Source organism: Manis javanica, chromosome 6, assembly GCF_040802235.1.
Source record: "Manis javanica isolate MJ-LG chromosome 6, MJ_LKY, whole genome shotgun sequence".
NCBI lineage: Eukaryota > Metazoa > Chordata > Mammalia > Pholidota > Manidae > Manis > Manis javanica.
In genome coordinates, this window is record NC_133161.1 from 50,149,529 (window position 1) to 50,167,977 (window position 18,449).

At 38.5% G+C, this 18,449-nt stretch overlaps 1 protein-coding gene across 2 annotated transcripts in view; it reads left to right on the forward strand.

Annotated features, from left to right (window-relative positions):
* Positions 1 to 18,449, forward strand: part of GSDME (gasdermin E) — a 97,204-nt gene that overhangs the window by 42,614 nt on the left and 36,141 nt on the right. For both annotated transcript variants that reach the window (XM_073238685.1, XM_036990551.2), the window contains exon 3: positions 1,796 to 1,988. In XM_073238685.1, coding sequence (XP_073094786.1) covers positions 1,796 to 1,988 — 193 coding nt within the window. The remainder of the gene's footprint in view (positions 1 to 1,795; positions 1,989 to 18,449) is intronic.

The window sequence follows — 18,449 nt, forward strand, 5'->3', positions numbered from 1 at the left end:
AGGTTGATGATGCCCCATACCCATCAGGAGGCTGTGAGTTTTATTACTCACATAATAAAGTTTTCTGGGGAAAGCAGGGCAGGCCCTCAAACTGGTCCAAAAATAGAGAGAGGAGGAGGTAAGGAGGTAGAATTTCTGTGTAGCACTTTGTACAACCTAGGACTATCTGTTTATCAGAAAATGATGTTGCTCTGGCCTAAACCCATTGGATAGACTGAGCCCTTACTATGTGCTAGGCTCTGTATTACATGCTTTACATATATCAAATTATAACAGAATCCATCAGATAGGTATTACCAATTATCTCAAAATTAGACAATAAACCTGAGGTTCAGGGAGATGAATATTATCTAAGGTGTACCAGCTAGGAGTATTAGAGTAATGATTAAAATCTTGAGCTCTTAACAACTGCTCTGTGCTGCTTCCCAATGCATTTCCCAAAGTATTTGTATTTCACAAGATGTTAAAAATAAAAGGATTTGAATTGGGAGCATTCTCACAGCCTTCTTATTTTGGGTGGTGGTGACAGAGAAGATACTATTTTGTAAATTGAAAGATAATGATTTGTATTTAATTTTCATTAACACTTGTTGAGGAATGTGTTTTCTTGAGTAGAGTGAAAGAAATATAGGTGTTGGGGACAGTGAGTGGATGGAAAGAATCCTTTCTGACTCTAGGTGGATTTGAATCCCCTGTGAAGTGCCATCAGGAGCCAGGAGAGCCTTGGGTCAGGGAAATGGAAAAGGCCAAGTACGAAGTTCCTCAAGACTCCAAGTGTAGCCTTACCAAACGATGATGACTGAGACTATTTTTATGGTGGTATTTAGTTGGATAAAAAATAAGAACAGTAGGCATTTGAAGCCATGAGAAGGCTGGCAGTTTAGGTATGAGATCATCAGATATTTGTCTTTAGTGTTCAGGTAAAAACTGCAGGTCTTGAAGGCAATCTGATGGCAGTCACCAGACATGACCAAATGGGGGACATGGCAGTTCCCAGGGGATAGGCTGAAGTTGGGCTACCATGTGGGTGGTGGCATCTTCCTTAGTGTCTGAAAAGCCACAAAGGAAGACTGGGGAGTCTGAGACTCATGTGTTCCAGGATGATGTTGGAGAGAAAGGGGAAGGGCATGACCACTGACTTTATCAGGAATGTAGAAATGAAGAATTACATGATAAGGAATCAGATGACTGGATAGATGTCAGATATAAACAGATAGGTACAGGAAAAGAATTACTCAGAATAGTAATGAAGGCCAAGGGAATGTTCTCTTAAACTAGTGGGTGGGGAGGGAAGATACGCAGGGACAGCTCTGGGTGGCCAACCTGCCAGATGCTGAGGAAGGCAGGCCACTAGTGTGTCCTGGGAGGGGACCACAATTTTCTCTTTGCTTAGGTGTCAGCCTCATCTAGTCTTTACTCCAGAAGAGCACACATTTAAAATATTCTACTTCTTTACCTGGGGAGTAGTTAAATATATGTTTGCTTTAAAGTTATTTGTTAAACTCCAGAGACACTTTTTGTGGCCTTGTCTATATATGTATATACTGGAATTAAAAGATGAGAAATCAAGCCCCCAGTAGAGCCCTTGGCCACTAGTTCATTCCATGCTGTCAGACAACACCCAAGGGTGCTGGTTTCATTTTCTTTTGCACATACACAGCACGGCTGTTGGCTTTCCTGGCATTTTTGAGTGCAAGACTTATGTTTCCCATGGATCTCCACAGGATTGGAAAGGTAGGTGACCTAAGGTGGTCATATCTTCCTCAGATTCTTTTGCATGTCTCATTCACTCCAGTGGTCGTGGAGTCGGACTTTGTGAAATACGAGGGCAAGTTTGAAAACCACATGAGTGGGGCCATCGAGACAGCCCTGGGGAAAGTCAAGCTGGAGGTTGGAGGCAAAGGCTTTTTGCAGAGTCAGTCTTCATTTGGAGCCCTGAGGAAGCAGGAGGTGGACTTGCAGCAGCTCATTAGAGATTCTGTCGAGAGGTAATGAGAATTTTGTTTGGCATTTTGAATTTGGACACGCCTCACGTTGAAAGGTCATTCAGTCGGTCCTTTGTCAAAAGGGTGACAGATGGGAACTTGGCCAATCAACAACTATTATTTAATTTCCATTGTGCTGAAACTTTATGAGAGCTTATCCTTTAGTCTGCAATTTATGACTATTCTTAGCCTGAGCTAAGAGCTTGGGAAGCACTATTTTTTTAATTGGGGTATAATTGACACATCACATTATGTTAGTTTCAGATGTAGAACATAATGATGTATTTGTGTACGTTGTGAAATGATCACCACATAAGGCTAGTTAGCATCCATTCCATCACCATACATAGTTACAAATACTTTTTCTTGTGATGAGAACTTTTAAGAATTATTCTCTTAGCAACTTTCAAATGTGAGTACCATATTATTAACCGTAGTCACCATGCTGTACATTACATCCCCATGACTTGTTTATAACTGTAAGTTTGTAAATTTTGACCCCATTCACCCATTTCACCTACCGTCTGCCTTCTGCCTCTGGTAACCATTAATCTGTTCTCTGCATTACGAGTTCTTTTTTCTTTTTTTAAGAATCCACATATAAGTGAGATAATACTGTATTTGTCATTCTCTGACGTATTTCACTTGGCATAATGCCTTCAAGGTCCATCCATGTTGCTGCAAATGGCAAGATTTCTTTCTTTTATGTGGCTGAATAATATTCCATAGTACATATATTAAATTAGGTTCCTTGGCCCAGTTCCAGTGTGTGTGTGTGTGTGTGTGTGTGTGTGTGTGTGTGTGGAAGCTTCCCCACACCAACAAGCAATTCTCAGGCACCACCAGTGAATCCAAGAATTCAATCCAATTCTGATACTGTATAACCCAGAGATAGCATCAAATTCCACAGATTAAGTGTTCAGTCCTACAAGACTCCCCCCACCTTTCAGATGCCAGGTGCAACCCCAGGCTGTTAGCTGCTCTTCTGATCAACTGGCTACAGATTGAAGGTTTCCATGACCCTCTCCTCAGACTTCAGATGCCAGTCACAAGTCCAGATTGTTACCTGCACTTCTGACTAACTGGCTAAAAATCGCAAGTTCACATGACCCCCTCTTTGGGTTTAATTTGCTAGAGTGCTCACAGAACTCAGAGAAACATTTTGCATACTAGATCACCAAGTTTTTATAAAAGGATATAACTTAGCAGTCAGATAGAAGACATACATGGAGCAAGATATGGTGAATGGTTGCGGAACTTCCATGCTGTCTCTGATCCTGCCACTTTTTCCAAATTTCCATGTGTTCACCAACCCAGAAATTCTTGTGAACCCTGTCTTTTTGGGTTTTTATGGAGCCTTTATTACATAATTATGATTGATTAAATCATTGACCATTGGTGATTGATTCAATTTCCAGCCCTTCCACCCTTCCCAGAGGTTTGGGTGGGAGGTACTGACAGTTCTAACCCTGTAATCACATGGTTGGGTCTCCTGGCAACCAGCCCCCATCACTACATTACCTAAAGGCTTTCCAAAGGTCATCTCACTGATATAATAAAAGACTTCTTTATCCCTCCTACAACTGGAAATTTCAAGAGTTTTAGGGGTTCTGTGCCAGGAACTGGGTCAAAGACTAAATATATTTATTATTATAAATCACAGTATCACATATATACATACCACATTTTCTTTATTCATTCATCCACTGCTGCACACTTCAGTATATCTCAGCTATTGCAAATAACACTGCAGTGACATGGAGGTGCATATATCTTTTTGAGTGTTTTCATTTTCTTTGGATAAATACCCTAAGTGGAATTTTTGAATCATATGGTAATTCTATTTTTAATTTTTTGAGGAATCTCCACACTGTTTTCCATAGTGACTGTACCAATTTATATTTCCACCAACACTGCATGAGGGTTCCCTTAACTCTACATCCTCTTGTTATTTCTTTTCTTTTTGATAATAGTCATTGTAACAGGTGTGAGGTGATAGCTCATTGTGGCTTTGATTTGCAGTTCCCTAATGATGAGTGATATTGAGCATCTTTTCATGAACCTGTTGGTCACCTGTATGTCTTCTTTGGAAAGAAGTCTTAAGATCTGATGCCTATTTTTAAATTGGATTATTTGTTTTCTATTGAGTTGTAAGAGTTTTTATATATTTTGGTATTATCAGACATAGGATTTACAAATATAATCTCTAATCTAGTAGGTAGCCTTTTCATTTTGTTGCTGGTTACATTCACTTTTCAGAAGCTTTTCAGTAGTCCCACTGGTTAATTTTTAATTTTGTTGCCTTTGCTTTTGTTGTAAAATCCAAAAAATCATTTCAAAGACTAATGGAAAGGAGCTTACCACCTCTGTTTTCTTCTAGGTCTTCTGGGCTTCCTCTAGGTTTTATGGTTTTAGGTCTTATATTCAAGTCTTTAGTCCATTTTGAGATTATCTTTGTGTATGGTGTGTGATAGTGGTCCAGTTTCATTCTTTTGCATGTGGTTGTCCAGTTTTCCCAGCACCATTTATTGCCAAGATTGTCCTTTTCCCATTGTATATTCTTGGCTCCTTTGTTGTTAATTAATTGGCCATATGTGCATAGGTTTATTTCTGGTCTCTCTATTCTGTTCCTGTCCTGTATATGTGTGTTTTTTATGCCAACACCATACTGTTTTTATTATTATAGCTTTGTAATAGAGATTGAAATCAGGGAGTGTGATGCTACCAGTTTGGTTCTTCTTTCTCAAGATTGCTTCAGATATTTGGGGTTCTCCATACACATTTTAGGATTGTTTTCTATTTCTGTGAATAACCCCTCTGGAATTTTGATAGAGATTGTATTGAATCTGTATATTGCTTTGGGTTGTATGGACATTTTAACAGTATTCTTTCAATTTATGAGCATGGAATATCTTTCCATTTATTTGTGTCATGTTCAGTTTGTTTCATCAGTGTGTTATAGTTTTCATTGTATAGGTCTTTCAACTCCTTGGTTAAATATATTGCTAGTTATTTTATTCTTTCTGATACAATTGTAAGTGGGATGGTTTTCTTAATTTCTCTTTCTGGTTGTTTGTGATTAGTGTTAGAAGTGCAACATATTTTTGTATTTTGATTTTGTATCCTGCAAGTTTACTGAATTTATTAGTTCTAACATTTTTTTTGGTGTTTTCTTTAGGGTCTCTTATATATAATATCATGTCATAGCAAACAGTGATGGTTTTACATCTTTGTTTCTGATTTGGATTCCCATTATTTCTTTTTCTTGCCTAATTGGTCTGGCTAGGACTACCAATACTATGTTGAACAAAAGTGGAAAGAATGGGCATATTTGTCTTGTTCCTGATCTTAGAAGAAAAGCTTTCAGATTTTTACCATTCAGTATGATGGCTGTGTGTTTACCATATGTTGAAGAACATTCCCTGTATATCATGCTGAGAGTTTTTATCATGACTGGATGTTGAATTTTGTCAAATGTTTTTCTTTTTTGCAATATTGAGATATCATATGATTTTTCATTCCATTAATGTGGTGTATCACATTGAGTGATTTGTGGATGTTGAGCCATCCTTACATCGCTGGAATAAATCCCACCTGATCATGATATAAGATCCTTTTAATGTGTTTTGAATTTAGTTTGCTAATATTTTGTTGAGAATTTTTAAATCTATGTTCATCATGGATATTGGCCTGCAATTTTATTTCTTTAGAAAAGTTTTTATTGAACTATAACTGAAGTATATTAGTTTCATGTGTACAATGTAATGATTCAATATTTGTATATATTGTGAAATGATCACAATAAGTCTAGTTAACATCTGTCACCACTATACTGGCCTGTACTTTTCTTGTCGTATCCTTGTCTGGTTTTGATATCAGTGTTAACGCTGGCTTTATAAACAAGTTTGGAAGTTCCCTCCTCTTCTATTTTTTGGAAGAGTTTGAGAAGGATTGTTATTAATTCCTCTGTAAGTGTTTGGCAGAATTCACCAGTGAAGCCATATGGAACTGGAGTTTTGTTTGTTGGGAGATTTTTGATAACTGATTCAATGTTCTTACTAGTAATTGGTCTGTTCAGGTTTTGTATTTTTTCAGGATTCAGTCTTGGTGGGTTATGTGTTTCTAAGAATTTATCCATTTCTTCTAGGTTGTCCAATTTGTTGCTGTAATTGTTCGTCATAGTCTCTTATGATCCTGTGGTATCAGTTATAATATCTCTTTCTTGTCTGATTTTACTTGAGTCCTTTCTCTTTTTTTCTTGGTGAATCTAGCTAAAGAGTTGCCAATATCTTAGTTTCATTGATCTTTTCTATTGTCATTTTAGTCTCTACTTCATTTATTTCTGGCCTTTGTTATTCTGCTCTTTATTATTTCCTTTCTTCTAAGTTTTGGCTTTATTTGTTCTTTTTCTAGTTCCTTGAGGTATACTGTTAGGTTGTTTAAGATTTTTATTGTTTCTTGAGGTAGGCATTTATCACTACGAACTCACTCTTAGAGCTGCTTTTGCTGCATACCGTAAGTTTTGATATTTTCACTTGTCTCAAGATATTTTTTAGTTTATATTTTGATTTCTTATATGACCTATTGGTTGTTCAGTAACATTTTGTTTAATCTCCATGTATTTGTGAGTTTACCAGTATTCTCCTGCAGTTTATTTTAGTTTCATGCCATTGTGATCAGAAAAAGATGCTTAATATGATTTCAGTCTTAAATTGATTAAGACTTTTTTGTGACCTAACATCTACACTGGAGAATATTCCATGTGCACTTGAGAAGAATGTGTATTCTATTGCTTTTGGATGGAATGATCTGTATATATCTGTTAAGTCCATCTGGTCTAACATGTCATTTAAGGTCAAAGTTTCTTTATTGATATTCTGTCTGGATGATCTATCCATGGGTGAAAGTGAGTTATTAAAGTCTTCTATTGTATTGCTGTTTATTTCTCCCATTAAGTCAATTTTTATTTACTTTATATATTTAGGTGCTCCTATGTTGGATGCATAGACATTTATAAATGTTATATCCTCCTGTTGGATTGACCCCTTTATCATTATGTAATGCCCTTCTTTGTCTCTTTTTATAGTCTTTGTTTTAAAGTTTACTTTGTCTGATAAGTATAGCTTCCCCAGTTTTTTGCTGCCGTTTGCATGGAATATCTTTTCCAACCTTTCACTTTCAGTCTGTGCATGTCTTTACATCTGAAGTGAATCTCTTATAGGTAGCAGTAAGATGAGTCTTTTTTTTAAAACCACTCAGCCACTCTTTATCTTTTGATTGGGAAATTTAATCCATTTGCATTTAAAGGAAGCACTTTAAAAGGATGTTACTTCAGGAAAATATGTACTTTAAAAAATCATGTGATTTATAAAATGCTAACAGTGAGAATGCTTTGTCCTAAATTTTTTGAATATTAATATCAGAAGTAAGAAAATCACAGCCCCCTCTGGCTCTTGCTAATTTTATGATTAGTAAAAGAAGAAAGCAAGTGAGGGCTTCAGGGGAAGAGCTGCTTTTCAACATTGAAGTCTTGAAGAATACCCCAAAGTTATTCATTATTTAGCTTTCATTAAACACATTTACCCCAGTGTAACTCATCAATATTTTTACCTTATGTTTATTCAACATTAAATAAGTAATTTTGTTGCAAGGCTACTATGTGCCATGTATTGTTCTATGTGCTGGGGATGCTGCAGTGAACAAAATGCCAGCATTTCTTCCCTATATTCTAGTGGAGAGAGACACAAAATATATAACTATGTAAAATATATAGTAGGCTGATGAAGATTGGTGGAATGGAGAAAAATATAGCAGGAAAGAGGGATAGGGCATGCTAAGAATGGCTATGATTTGAAAAAGTGACCAGAGGAGGCCCCACAGAGAAGATTGCATCAGAGCAAAAACGTGGAGGAGGAGCAAGCGTGGGGGTATCCTGGGCAAGAATGCTGTCTGCAGAGGTCAGTGTGGCCGAGCTGAGTTAGCTGGGCAAGAGAAGGTGAAGTCAGAGGGGGCAAGAGGAGTGGGTAGTAGGTCCTGCAGGACCTGCCAGGTCATTGCAAGGACTTTAATTATGTGGAGTGAGATGAGAGGCCACTGGAAGAAGACTTTTAGCAGGAAAGTGACATGATATGAATTTATTACTTTTTAGGAGGATCATTTTGACTGCTGGATTGAGAAGTAAGTAGATGCAGAAGCAGGGAATCCAATTAAGAGATTAATGAAATAATCCTGATGACAGACATTATTTCAGTTTATACAGTAACATATATGCATTTCATATGTAATTTTATCACCCATTTTCTTTTTTACCCTCTTTTTTTTTTTTAAATGCAAATCCAAATAGATGAAGAGAAAACCCAGTTGCATTTAAGTATGGGTAACTTCTTAGGATTATATGAAATATAAAATACATTTACTCATTGAGTGAAATTCTGTTTAAAAAATTAATGGGCAAAAATAATACCATCAAACTCACATATTAAGTGTTTAGTGGGTAAATTTTGTACAGATATTGAGTATACTTGGGCCACTGCCATCTTTGAACCCATTCACCTCTCCACAAATCTCTGATGCCTAATAGGCTTGAAGGATCATGGCTTTTTTTGTGATTATTGCCTCTGGCATTTTCTAGGACTCCAAGGCTTTGGTGGGAATTACCTTTAGGTCAAAGAACTTTAAGCTTTTTCTGATGGCATCAGGAGGAAGGGACAGACATCTTTTTCTTTGACAGTCATAATCTTAATTTTCCTTTCTGTACTGCTTTCTTTTTTGCTGGAGAGGTATTTTCCTTTACTATAATACTTGGGACATACTAAAAAATGTATATTGCTTATCTAAAAATAACATTTAACTGGGCATGCTACATTTTTATTGCTAAGTCTGGCAAGTAATGAGGAAGAGGAACAGGAGGGCTGGGAGTGTCCAGGGGGCTCTGGTCCTAGTCTTCAGACAGCCTCTATAGCTTAACCCTATTTTGTAGTCTTGTTATTTCTGTTTCAAGAGCCACAGTCTGACAGTGCTTTATAATCACATTTCTAAGAATATAGGCTTTTCAGACACTCTTTGTGATTCAGGTACAGAAGATTGTGCCAACAGGAAGCATATGGGGAGGGGTCAGAGAGTAGAGATGGGAGAAAATATTCGAAGAGAAAGAAACTAGGGCTAGCAGTTTTAAGTTGGTGGGGCTGGGGGGTGGGGCAGGCAGAGTGACAGGGAGGGAAAGGAAGCGAGCATCCACTGAGCACCTACTGTGTGCCCGGTACTTTACGGCATAACCATAAGGTGTGCATTTATTCTTCACAGCTGTCTTCTTTTACATGTGAGGATCTAAGGCTCAGGAAAGAGAAGTAATGTGTTCTCAGTCCCAGAGTTTAATTTTGGTGCTAGAGCTGGGATTCAACCCAAAATTTTCTGGCTCCAAATTTCCTACTCTTTCCTCTAAATCATGTTTATATGACCATGAAGCAAAGAAACTGGCTGAGGTAAAAGTAGTTCAAATCACAGCACAGTACATGAAGGCAGAACATGACTCCAGGACCCTAGTGAGGGCACCTGGGGCTGTGCAGTGGACTAGGTATTATCCTGAGCAAGCCCAATGAATAGGTAAGCCTGCTCACCTGGAGGTGCCCACACACCCAGATGAGATCACCTTGGGAGAGTCTTCATAAACCTGTTCATTGTAGAGGTGACAGCGAAGAGATGGCCTGGGAGTGGGGAGGATGATGCCAGCAACATGATAAAGAACAAATTTAAAGCCTAGAAATGGAAGAAGTGTCTTATCACAGAGTAAAGGTAAAGAGGTAAAGGTGAGCCATAGGGGAGGGGAGGGAAGGCAAGGGAAGACTCCCAATCATGGGCTGGAGATCATAAAAAGCTAACATTGTTGTTACTTTATGCTGGGGTAATAAATTCTTATCTGCACTGGCTGCCTGTCTGAACTCCCACAACATCATTGGATCGATAAGATGCTGTTTCATACATGTGTGGCTCTGGGAGTGGTAATTAGAAATGCTTAAGTACTATGTGTTCTTGAGGGCTTTTTACAGTCAGCCATTTTTATTTCAGGTAATTTAGATAAGTTGTCATCTGTATATAAGTTACTTTAGCCCTTCAAATTCAGATTATTAGCTTTATTGTTCTGTGAGATGTGTGCACATCTCAAAAACAAACTTCACCTGTCCCTGAGAAAGAAAGCATGTGTACATATGACATTTATCTAGCATTGTTGGGCACGAAGGCATTTGGGTGGAATTAACCTTCCAGATACCTGGAACTGACCCCTTTGAATAAGAGCTCTATGTTTCTCTTAAAACATTCCTGATGGAAACCATGCTAAGATATATCATATACTTCTTTTTTTGTTGTTTTTGTTGTTAACAGTGAATAACATATGTTTATTGAGACCTTTTTGTGATGACTTGGATTCATGTTTTATTCTTAATATCCATTATTTTGTGATAAACTCTTTAGTTTTTCTGCCTTGTCTTCCATTGTTAGCTGCCATTTGTCAGTTAAGTATAACTGCCATACCCCACTCCATCTCTGCCACCAATTTATTGCTTCTAATCTCCTGGGTCTGGGAAATAACCTCTGTAGACTTGGTATGTCACTTCTGCTCCTGGCTTCAGTTTCCTCTGCTGTCAGTGAAATAGTTGGACTGGTTAATCTTTAGGGGTTTTCTCCTGGATAAATATCAGAAGTGGGTGGATTCTGAGGTGCACACACAGCCCTTTCCACTTGAGTTTGGGGCCTTGGTTTTAGCTGAATTCCTGAGATGGCACCATTTTGTGCTTTTTTTTGGCTATTTAGGGTTACAGTGGGTGTTATTTACTGTAAAGGCAGATCACATTCTTGTTCTTTGTTGAATTGCAAAGGAAATTTTGGCAAAACATTATTTTTCTATGAATTAATTGGGTCTTCATTAAGAATTCCAACTTATAAATTATATGAAACTAATACATTATGCAATGAATGGTATGACAATGATAAACCTTCATAATTATTTTAAATGTTTTAAAATTTTACTCAAAATCTCATATGTAAATGCTTCCAAATTCCACAAGTTTTACACACAAGAAAAACTTTTAAATGCTCTTCTTTATTGCCCACGTTTGACCTTTCTTAATTTATTGCAGTAGCTTGCCTGAGTACTGTTTCCATGGGCCACCAACTGTTACTCTGTTTAGAAGTTTTTTGAGGGGAGGAATTTGAGGGCCGTATCTTTCTTAAAAAAGCGGTGCAGCAAAGTTGGAACTGGTCTTCTTTTCTACTTGATAAATTACCCTATGGCCGGTAGAGGGTTTGAAAAGCATTGCATTTATCTTCATGTTCGACTAAGTACTAGCATCATTATTTTAAAGCAAGTTTGAAGAGTAAGAGTTTCCTGAATCCAGTTCTCTCACTTCTGCTTTTTGTTTCTCCTGCAGAGGTGGTCTTTAGTCAAAACAAAGAAGGTCAAGACATCCTGAGGTCTGGGACAGGGAGCAGCCAGCACCTCTTCATGTTCTTCTCTTTGAGGATGGGGGTATTTTTAGCTCTGTGCAAAATGTTAAACTTCAGGTTCAACTTTTTTAATGAAAAAAAACTGGTTATGGAAATAAAGAAATGCAAGAAATACTATAACAAACACTAATATACCACCTCCCTTTACTCCCGGATTTGAGAAGATATTTTTCTTCAAATGAATGGGATTGGTGTTCCCAAGATATTAGTGTGAGAATTAAATGAGAATATAAACAAAGCATGGCACATAGCACCTTCTCATTAATTGTAGCTATTAGTGTGAACACTTCCACAATTATTTCTATTACTACGAACTCCAAGTAGGGCTTGATTACAAAAGCTGGAAAGGTCAGAGCCATGGGGAGGAAAGGTGGGACTTAGCATTCAGTAACAGGACAGGAAAATGCAGAGTTTCAGAGGAGAAACAAAGTCAAGTTCTTGGAGCTTCTGACATGTGGCACTTCTGACGCTCATACTCGGAGCCCTTGTTTCTCTCCTCTGAGGAGGAGGCAGCAGCTGTGTGGTCTCGGCAGTGAAGCCCACCATGTTAGGGGGGCGCAGAGAGGCTGGGTTACTGCATGGAGTAGCAGCCTGGCTTTTACCCACAAATGTAGCTGTATCCTGGAAAAGTCTGGAGAACAGTAGGCTGTTCTCCACATGTTTTGTTTGTCGCAGTAGATGTTTGTTCAGTTCTTGAATAAAGACTATGAAATGAAGAACGTCAGTAGTACTTCAGTGAGCCTCATCTTGGTCATCCAGTTCTTTGAGGGAAGTGTGACTATAAAGCTCTCAAGGCCCCATCAAATCCACTCTTTTTAAAAATTTGTTTTTTATTAAGGTATCATTGATATACAATCTTATAAAGGTTTCACATGACCAACATTGTAGCTATTACATTCACCCATATTATCAAGTCCTTCCACCACCCCATTGCAGTCACTGTCCATCAGCGAAGTAAGATACTGTAGAGTTTACTTACAGACTTTTTACTTGTTTTCTCTGTCCTATACTGCCTCCCACGTGCCCCCCTACATTATGTGTGTCAATTATAATACCCCTTAATCTCCTTTTCCCTCCCTTCCCGCCCACCCTCCCTACCCCCTTTCCCTTTGGTAACTGCTAGTCACTTCTTGGAGTCTGTGAGTCTGATGCTGTTTTGTTCCTTCAGTTCTGCTTTGTCATTAACTCCACAAATGAGAGCAATCATTTGGTACTTGTCTTTCTCCACATGGCTCATTCCACTGAGCATAATACCCTCTAGCTCCATCCATGTTGCTGCAAATGGTAGGATTTGTTTTCTTTTTATAGCTGAATAACATTTCACTGTGTATATGTACCACATCTTCTTTATGCATTCATCTACTGATGGACACTTAGATTGCTTCCATATCTTGGTTATTGTGAATAGTGCTACAATAAACATCAGGATGTATATGTCTTTTCGAATCTGAGAACTTGTTTTCTTTAGGTAAATTCCTAGGAGTGGAATTCCTGGGTCAAATGGTATTTCCATTTTTAGTTTTTTGAGGAACCTCCATGTTGCTTTCCACAATGGTTGAACTAATTTACATTCCCACCAACACTGTACGAGGGTCCCCTTTTCTCTGCATCCTTGCCAGCATTTGTTGTTCCTTATCTTTTCGATGTTCGCCATCCTAACTGGTGTGAGGTGATACCTCTGTGTGGTTTTAATTTGTATTTCCCTGATGATGAGTGATATGGAGCATCTTTTCATGTGTCTGTTGGCCATCTGAATTTCTTCTTTGGAGAAGTGTCTGTTCATATCCTACATCAACTTTTTAATCATATTATTTGCTTTTTGGAAGTTTAGGCATGTGAGTTCTTTATATATTTTAGATGTTAACCTCTTGTTGGATATGTCATTTATGAATATATTCTCCCATACTGTAGGATGCCTTTTTGTTCTCCTGATGGTGTCCTTTGCTGTATGGAAGCTTTTTAGTTTGATGTAGTCCCATTTGTTCATTTTTGCTTTTGTTTCCCTTGCCCGAGGAGATGTGCTCAGGAAAATGTTGCTTGTGTTTATATTCAAGAGATTTTTGCCTATGTTATCTTCTAAGAGTTTTATGGTTTCATGACTTATATTCAGGTCTTTGATCCATTTTGAGTTTACTTTTGTGTATGGAGATAGACAATAAACCAGTTTCATTCTCTTGCATGTAGCTGTCCAATTTTGCCAATACCAGTTGTTGAAGAGACTGTCATATTGCCATTGTATGTCCATGGCTCCTTTATCAAATATTAATTGACCATATATGTTTGGATTAATGTCTGGAGTCTCTATTCTGTTCCACTGGTGTATGGCTCTATTCTTGTGCCAGTACCAAATTGTCTTGATTACTATGGCTTTGTATTAGAGCTTGAAGTTGGGGAGTGAGATTCCCCCCTACTTTATTCTTCTTTCTCAGGATTGCTTTGGCTATTCGGGGTCTTTGGTGTTTCCATATGAATTTTTGAACTATTTGTTCCAGTTCATTGAAGAATGCTGCTGGTAATTAGATAGGGATTGCATCAAGTCTGTATATTGCTTTGGGCAGGATGGCCATTTTGACGATATTAATTCTTCCTAGCCACGAGCATGGGATGAGTTTCCATTTGTTAGTGTCCCCTTTAATTTCTCGTAAGGGTGACTTGTAGTTTTCAGGGTATAGGTCTTTCACTTCTTTGGTTAGGTTTATTCCTACGTATTTTATTCTTTTTGATGCATTTGTGAATGGAGTTGTTTTCCTGATTTCTCTTTCTCTTGGTTCATTGTTAGTGTATAGGAAAGCTACAGATTTCTGTGTGTTAATTTTGTATCCTGCAACTTTGCTGTATTCTGATATCAGTTTTAGTAGTTTGGTGTGGAGTCTTTAGGGTTTTTTATGTACAATATCATGTCATCTGCAAATAGTGACAGTTTACCTTCTTCTTTACCAATCTGGATTCCTTGTATTTCTTTGTTTTGTCTGATTGCCGCGGCTAGTACCTCTAGTACTATGTTAAATAACAGTGGGGAGAGTGGCATCCCTGTCTAGTTCCCGATCTCAGAGGAAAAGCGTTCAGCTTCTCACTGTTCAGTATAATGTTGGCTGTGGGTTTATCATATATGGCCTTTATTATGTTGAGGTACTTGCCCTCTATTCCCATTTTGCTGAGAGTTTTTATCATGAATGGATGTTGAACTTTGTCGAATGCTTTTTCAGCATCTATGGAGATGATCATGTGGTTTTTGTCTTTTTGTTTATGTGGTGAATGATGTTGATGGATTTTCGAATGTTGTACCAATCTTGCATCCCTGGGATGAATCCCACTTGGTCATGGTGTATGATCCTTTTGATATATTTTTAAATTCAGTTTGCTAATATTTCATTGAGTATTTTTGCATCTACATTCATCCGGGATATTGATTTGTAATTTTCTTTTTTGGTGGGGTCTTTGCCTGGTTTTGGTATTAGGGTGATGTTGGCTTCATAGAATGAGTTTGGGAGTATTCCCTCCTCTTCTATTTTTTGGAAAACTTTAAGGAGAATGGGTATTATGTCTTCTCTGTGTGTCTGATAAAATTCCTAGGAAAATCTGTCCTGCCCGGGGGGTTTGTTCTCGGGTAGATTTTGATTACCATTTCAGTTCCTTTGCTCATAATTGGTTTGTTTAACTTTTGTGTTTCTTCCTTGGTCAGTCTTGGAAGGTTGTATTTTTCTAGGAAGTTGTCCATTTCTTCTAGGTTTTCCAGCTTGTTGGCATATAGGTTTTCATAGTCGTCTTGAATAATTCTTTGTATTTCTGTGGAGTCTGTCATGATTTTTCCATTCTCATTTCTGATTCTGTTGATTTGTGTTGATTCTCTTTTTCTCTTAAGAAGTTTGGCTACAGGCTTATCTATTTTGTTTATTTTCTCAAAGAACCAGCTCTTGGATTCATTGATTTTTGCTATTGTTTTATTCTTTTCAATTTTGTTTATTTCTTCTCTGATCTTTATTATGTCCCTCCTTCTGCTGACTTTAGGCCTCATTTGTTCTTCTTTTTCCAGTTTTGATAATTGTGATGTTAGACTATTCATTTGGGATTGTTCTTCCTTTTTCAAGTGTGCCTGGATCGCTATATACTTTCCACTTAAGACTGCTTTTGCTGCGTCCCACAGAAGTTTGGGCTTTGTGTTGTTGTCATTTGTTTCCATATATTCCTTGATCTCTATTTTAATTTGTTCGTTGATGCATTGATTATTTAGGAGTATGTTGTTAAGCCTCCATGTGTTTGTGAGCCTTTTTGTTTTCTTTGTAGAATTTATTTCTAGATTTATACCTTTGTGGTCTGAAAAGTTGGTTGGTAGAATTTCAATATTTTGGAATTTACTGAGGCTTTTTTTGTGGGCTAGTGTATGGTCTATTCTGGAGAATGTTCCATGTGCACTTTAGAAGAATGTATATCCTGTTGCTTTTGGATGTAGAGTTCTATAGATGTCTATTAGGTCCATCTGTTCTACTGTGTTGTTCAGTGCCTCCGTGTCTTTACTTATTTTCTGCCTGGTAGATCTTTCCTTTGGGGTGAGTGGCATGTTGACGTCTCCTAAAATGAATGCATTGTAGTCTATTTCCCCCTTCAGTTCTGTTAGTATTTGTTTCACATATGCTGGTGCTCCTGTGTTGGGTGCATATGTATTTAGAATGGTTATATCCTCTTGTTGGACTGAGCCCTTTATCATTATGTAGTGTCCTTCTTTATCTCTTGTTACTTTCTTTGTTTTGAAGTCTATTTTGTCTGATATTAGTACTGCAACCCCTGCTTTCTTCTCTCTGTTGTTTGCCTGAAATGTGTTTTTCCATCTTTTTAGTCTGTGCATATCTTTGGGTTTGAGGTGAGTTTCTTGTAAGCATCATATACATGGGTCTTACTTTTTTATCCATTCTATTACTCTGTGTCTTTTGATTGGTGCATTCAGTCCATTTACATTTAGAGTAACTATTGAAAGATATGTACTTATTGCCATTGCAGGCTTTAGATTCGTGGTTACCAAAGATTCAATGTTAGCCTCTTTAGTATCTTACTGCCTAACTTAGCTTGCTTATTGAGCTGTTATATACACTGTCTGGAGATTCTTTTCTTCTCTCCCTTCTTATTTCTCCTCCTCCATTCTTCATATGTTGGGTGTTTTGTTCCGTGCTCTTTTTAGGAGTGCTCCCATCTAGAGCAGTCCCTGTAGGATGCCCTGTAGAGGTGGTTTGTGGGAAGAAAATTCCCTCAAGTTTTGCTTGTCTGGGAGTTGTTTAATCCCTCCATCACATTTAAATGATAATCGTGCTGGATACAGTATCCTTAGTTCAAGGCCCTCCTGTTTCATTGTATTAAATATATCATGCCATTCTCTTATGACCTGTAAGGTTTCTGTCGAGAAGTCTGATGATAGCCTGATGGGTTTTCCTTTATAGGTGACCTTTTTCTCTCTAGCTGCCTTTAAAACTCTTTCCTTGTCCTTGATCTTTGCCATTTTAATTATTATGTGTCTTGATGTTGCCCTCCTCCGTTCCTTTCTGTTGGGAGCTCTGTTTATTTCCGTGGTCTGTTCGTTTATTTCCTCCCCCAGTTTGGGGAAGTTTTCAGCAATTATTTCTTCAAAGACACTTTCTATCCCTTTTTCTCTCTCTTCTTCTTTTGGTACCCCTGTAATACGGATATTGTTCCTTTTGGATTGGTCACACAGTTCTCTTAGTATTGTTTCATTCCTGGAGATCCTTTTATCTCTATGTCACCTTCTATGCATTCCTGTTCCCTGGTTTCTATTCTGTCAATAGCCTCTTGCATCTTATCCATTCTGCTCATAAATCCTTCCAGAGTTTGTTTCACTTCTGTAATCTCTTTCTGGGCATCTATAATATCCCTCCATACTTCATCCCTTAGCTCTTGTATATTTCTCTGCATCTCTGTCAGTATGTTTATGATTTTTATTTTGAGTTCTTTTTCAGCAAGACTGGTTAAGTCTGTCTCCTCAGGTGTTGACTCTGTGATCTTTGTCTGCCTGTAATTTTGCCTTTTCATGGTGATAGAGATAGTTTGCAGAGCTGGCATGAGTGATGGCTGGAAGAACTCTCGTTCTTGTTGGTTTGTGGCCTTCCTCTCCTGGGAGAACAGCGACCTCTAGTGGCTAGTGCTGGGCCGCTGCATGCAGACAGGGCTTCTGATTCCTGCCTGGCTGCTATGGAGTTTTTCTCCGCCATTGCTGTGGGTGTGGCTTGCCTCGGACTGCTGCTCCAATATGGTGGAGCCGTCTTGGAAGGGGAACGGCCGGGAGGCTCTTTATCTCCGTGATGGTCCTCTGTGCTCCCTGCTGCCCAGGGGGTTAGAGTGCCCAGAGATTCCTAGTTTCCCTGCTGCTGGACTAAGTGTCCTGGGATGTTTCCATTTGGTTTTGGGGTCCCTGTACGTTTAAGACTTCCAAAAAGCACTCGGAAAAAAAAAATTAAATAAAAAAAAGATAAAATAAAAAAGCTGCTCGCTTTTCTTTGTCCCCAGGCACCAGCCTCAGGGACCCGCTCACAGGTCTTGCTGTCCTGTTTCCCTAGTATCCAGGACCCCATGCATGCAGTGTGTCTGTGCTCTGGTCCAGATGGCTGAGGCTGGGTGTTCAGCAGTCCTGGGCTCCCTCTCCCTCCCTGCTCTGACTCCTCTCCTCCTACCAGGAGTTGGGGGGAGGGGCGCTCGGGTCCCACTGGGCTGGGGCTTGTATCTTACCCCCTTTGCGAGGTGCTGGGTTCTTGCAGGTGTGGATGTGGTCTGGATGTTGTCCTGTGTCCTCAGGTCTCTATTCTAGGAAGAGTTGTCTTTGTTATATTTTCATAAATATATGTGGTTTTGGGAGGAGATTTCTGCTGCTCTACTCACGCCGCCATCTTGGCTCCACCTCTCCTCAATTATTCTGTTTCCTGGTTTTGCTCTTAGTTTTTCAATTGGGAGTTCTTGGAAGCT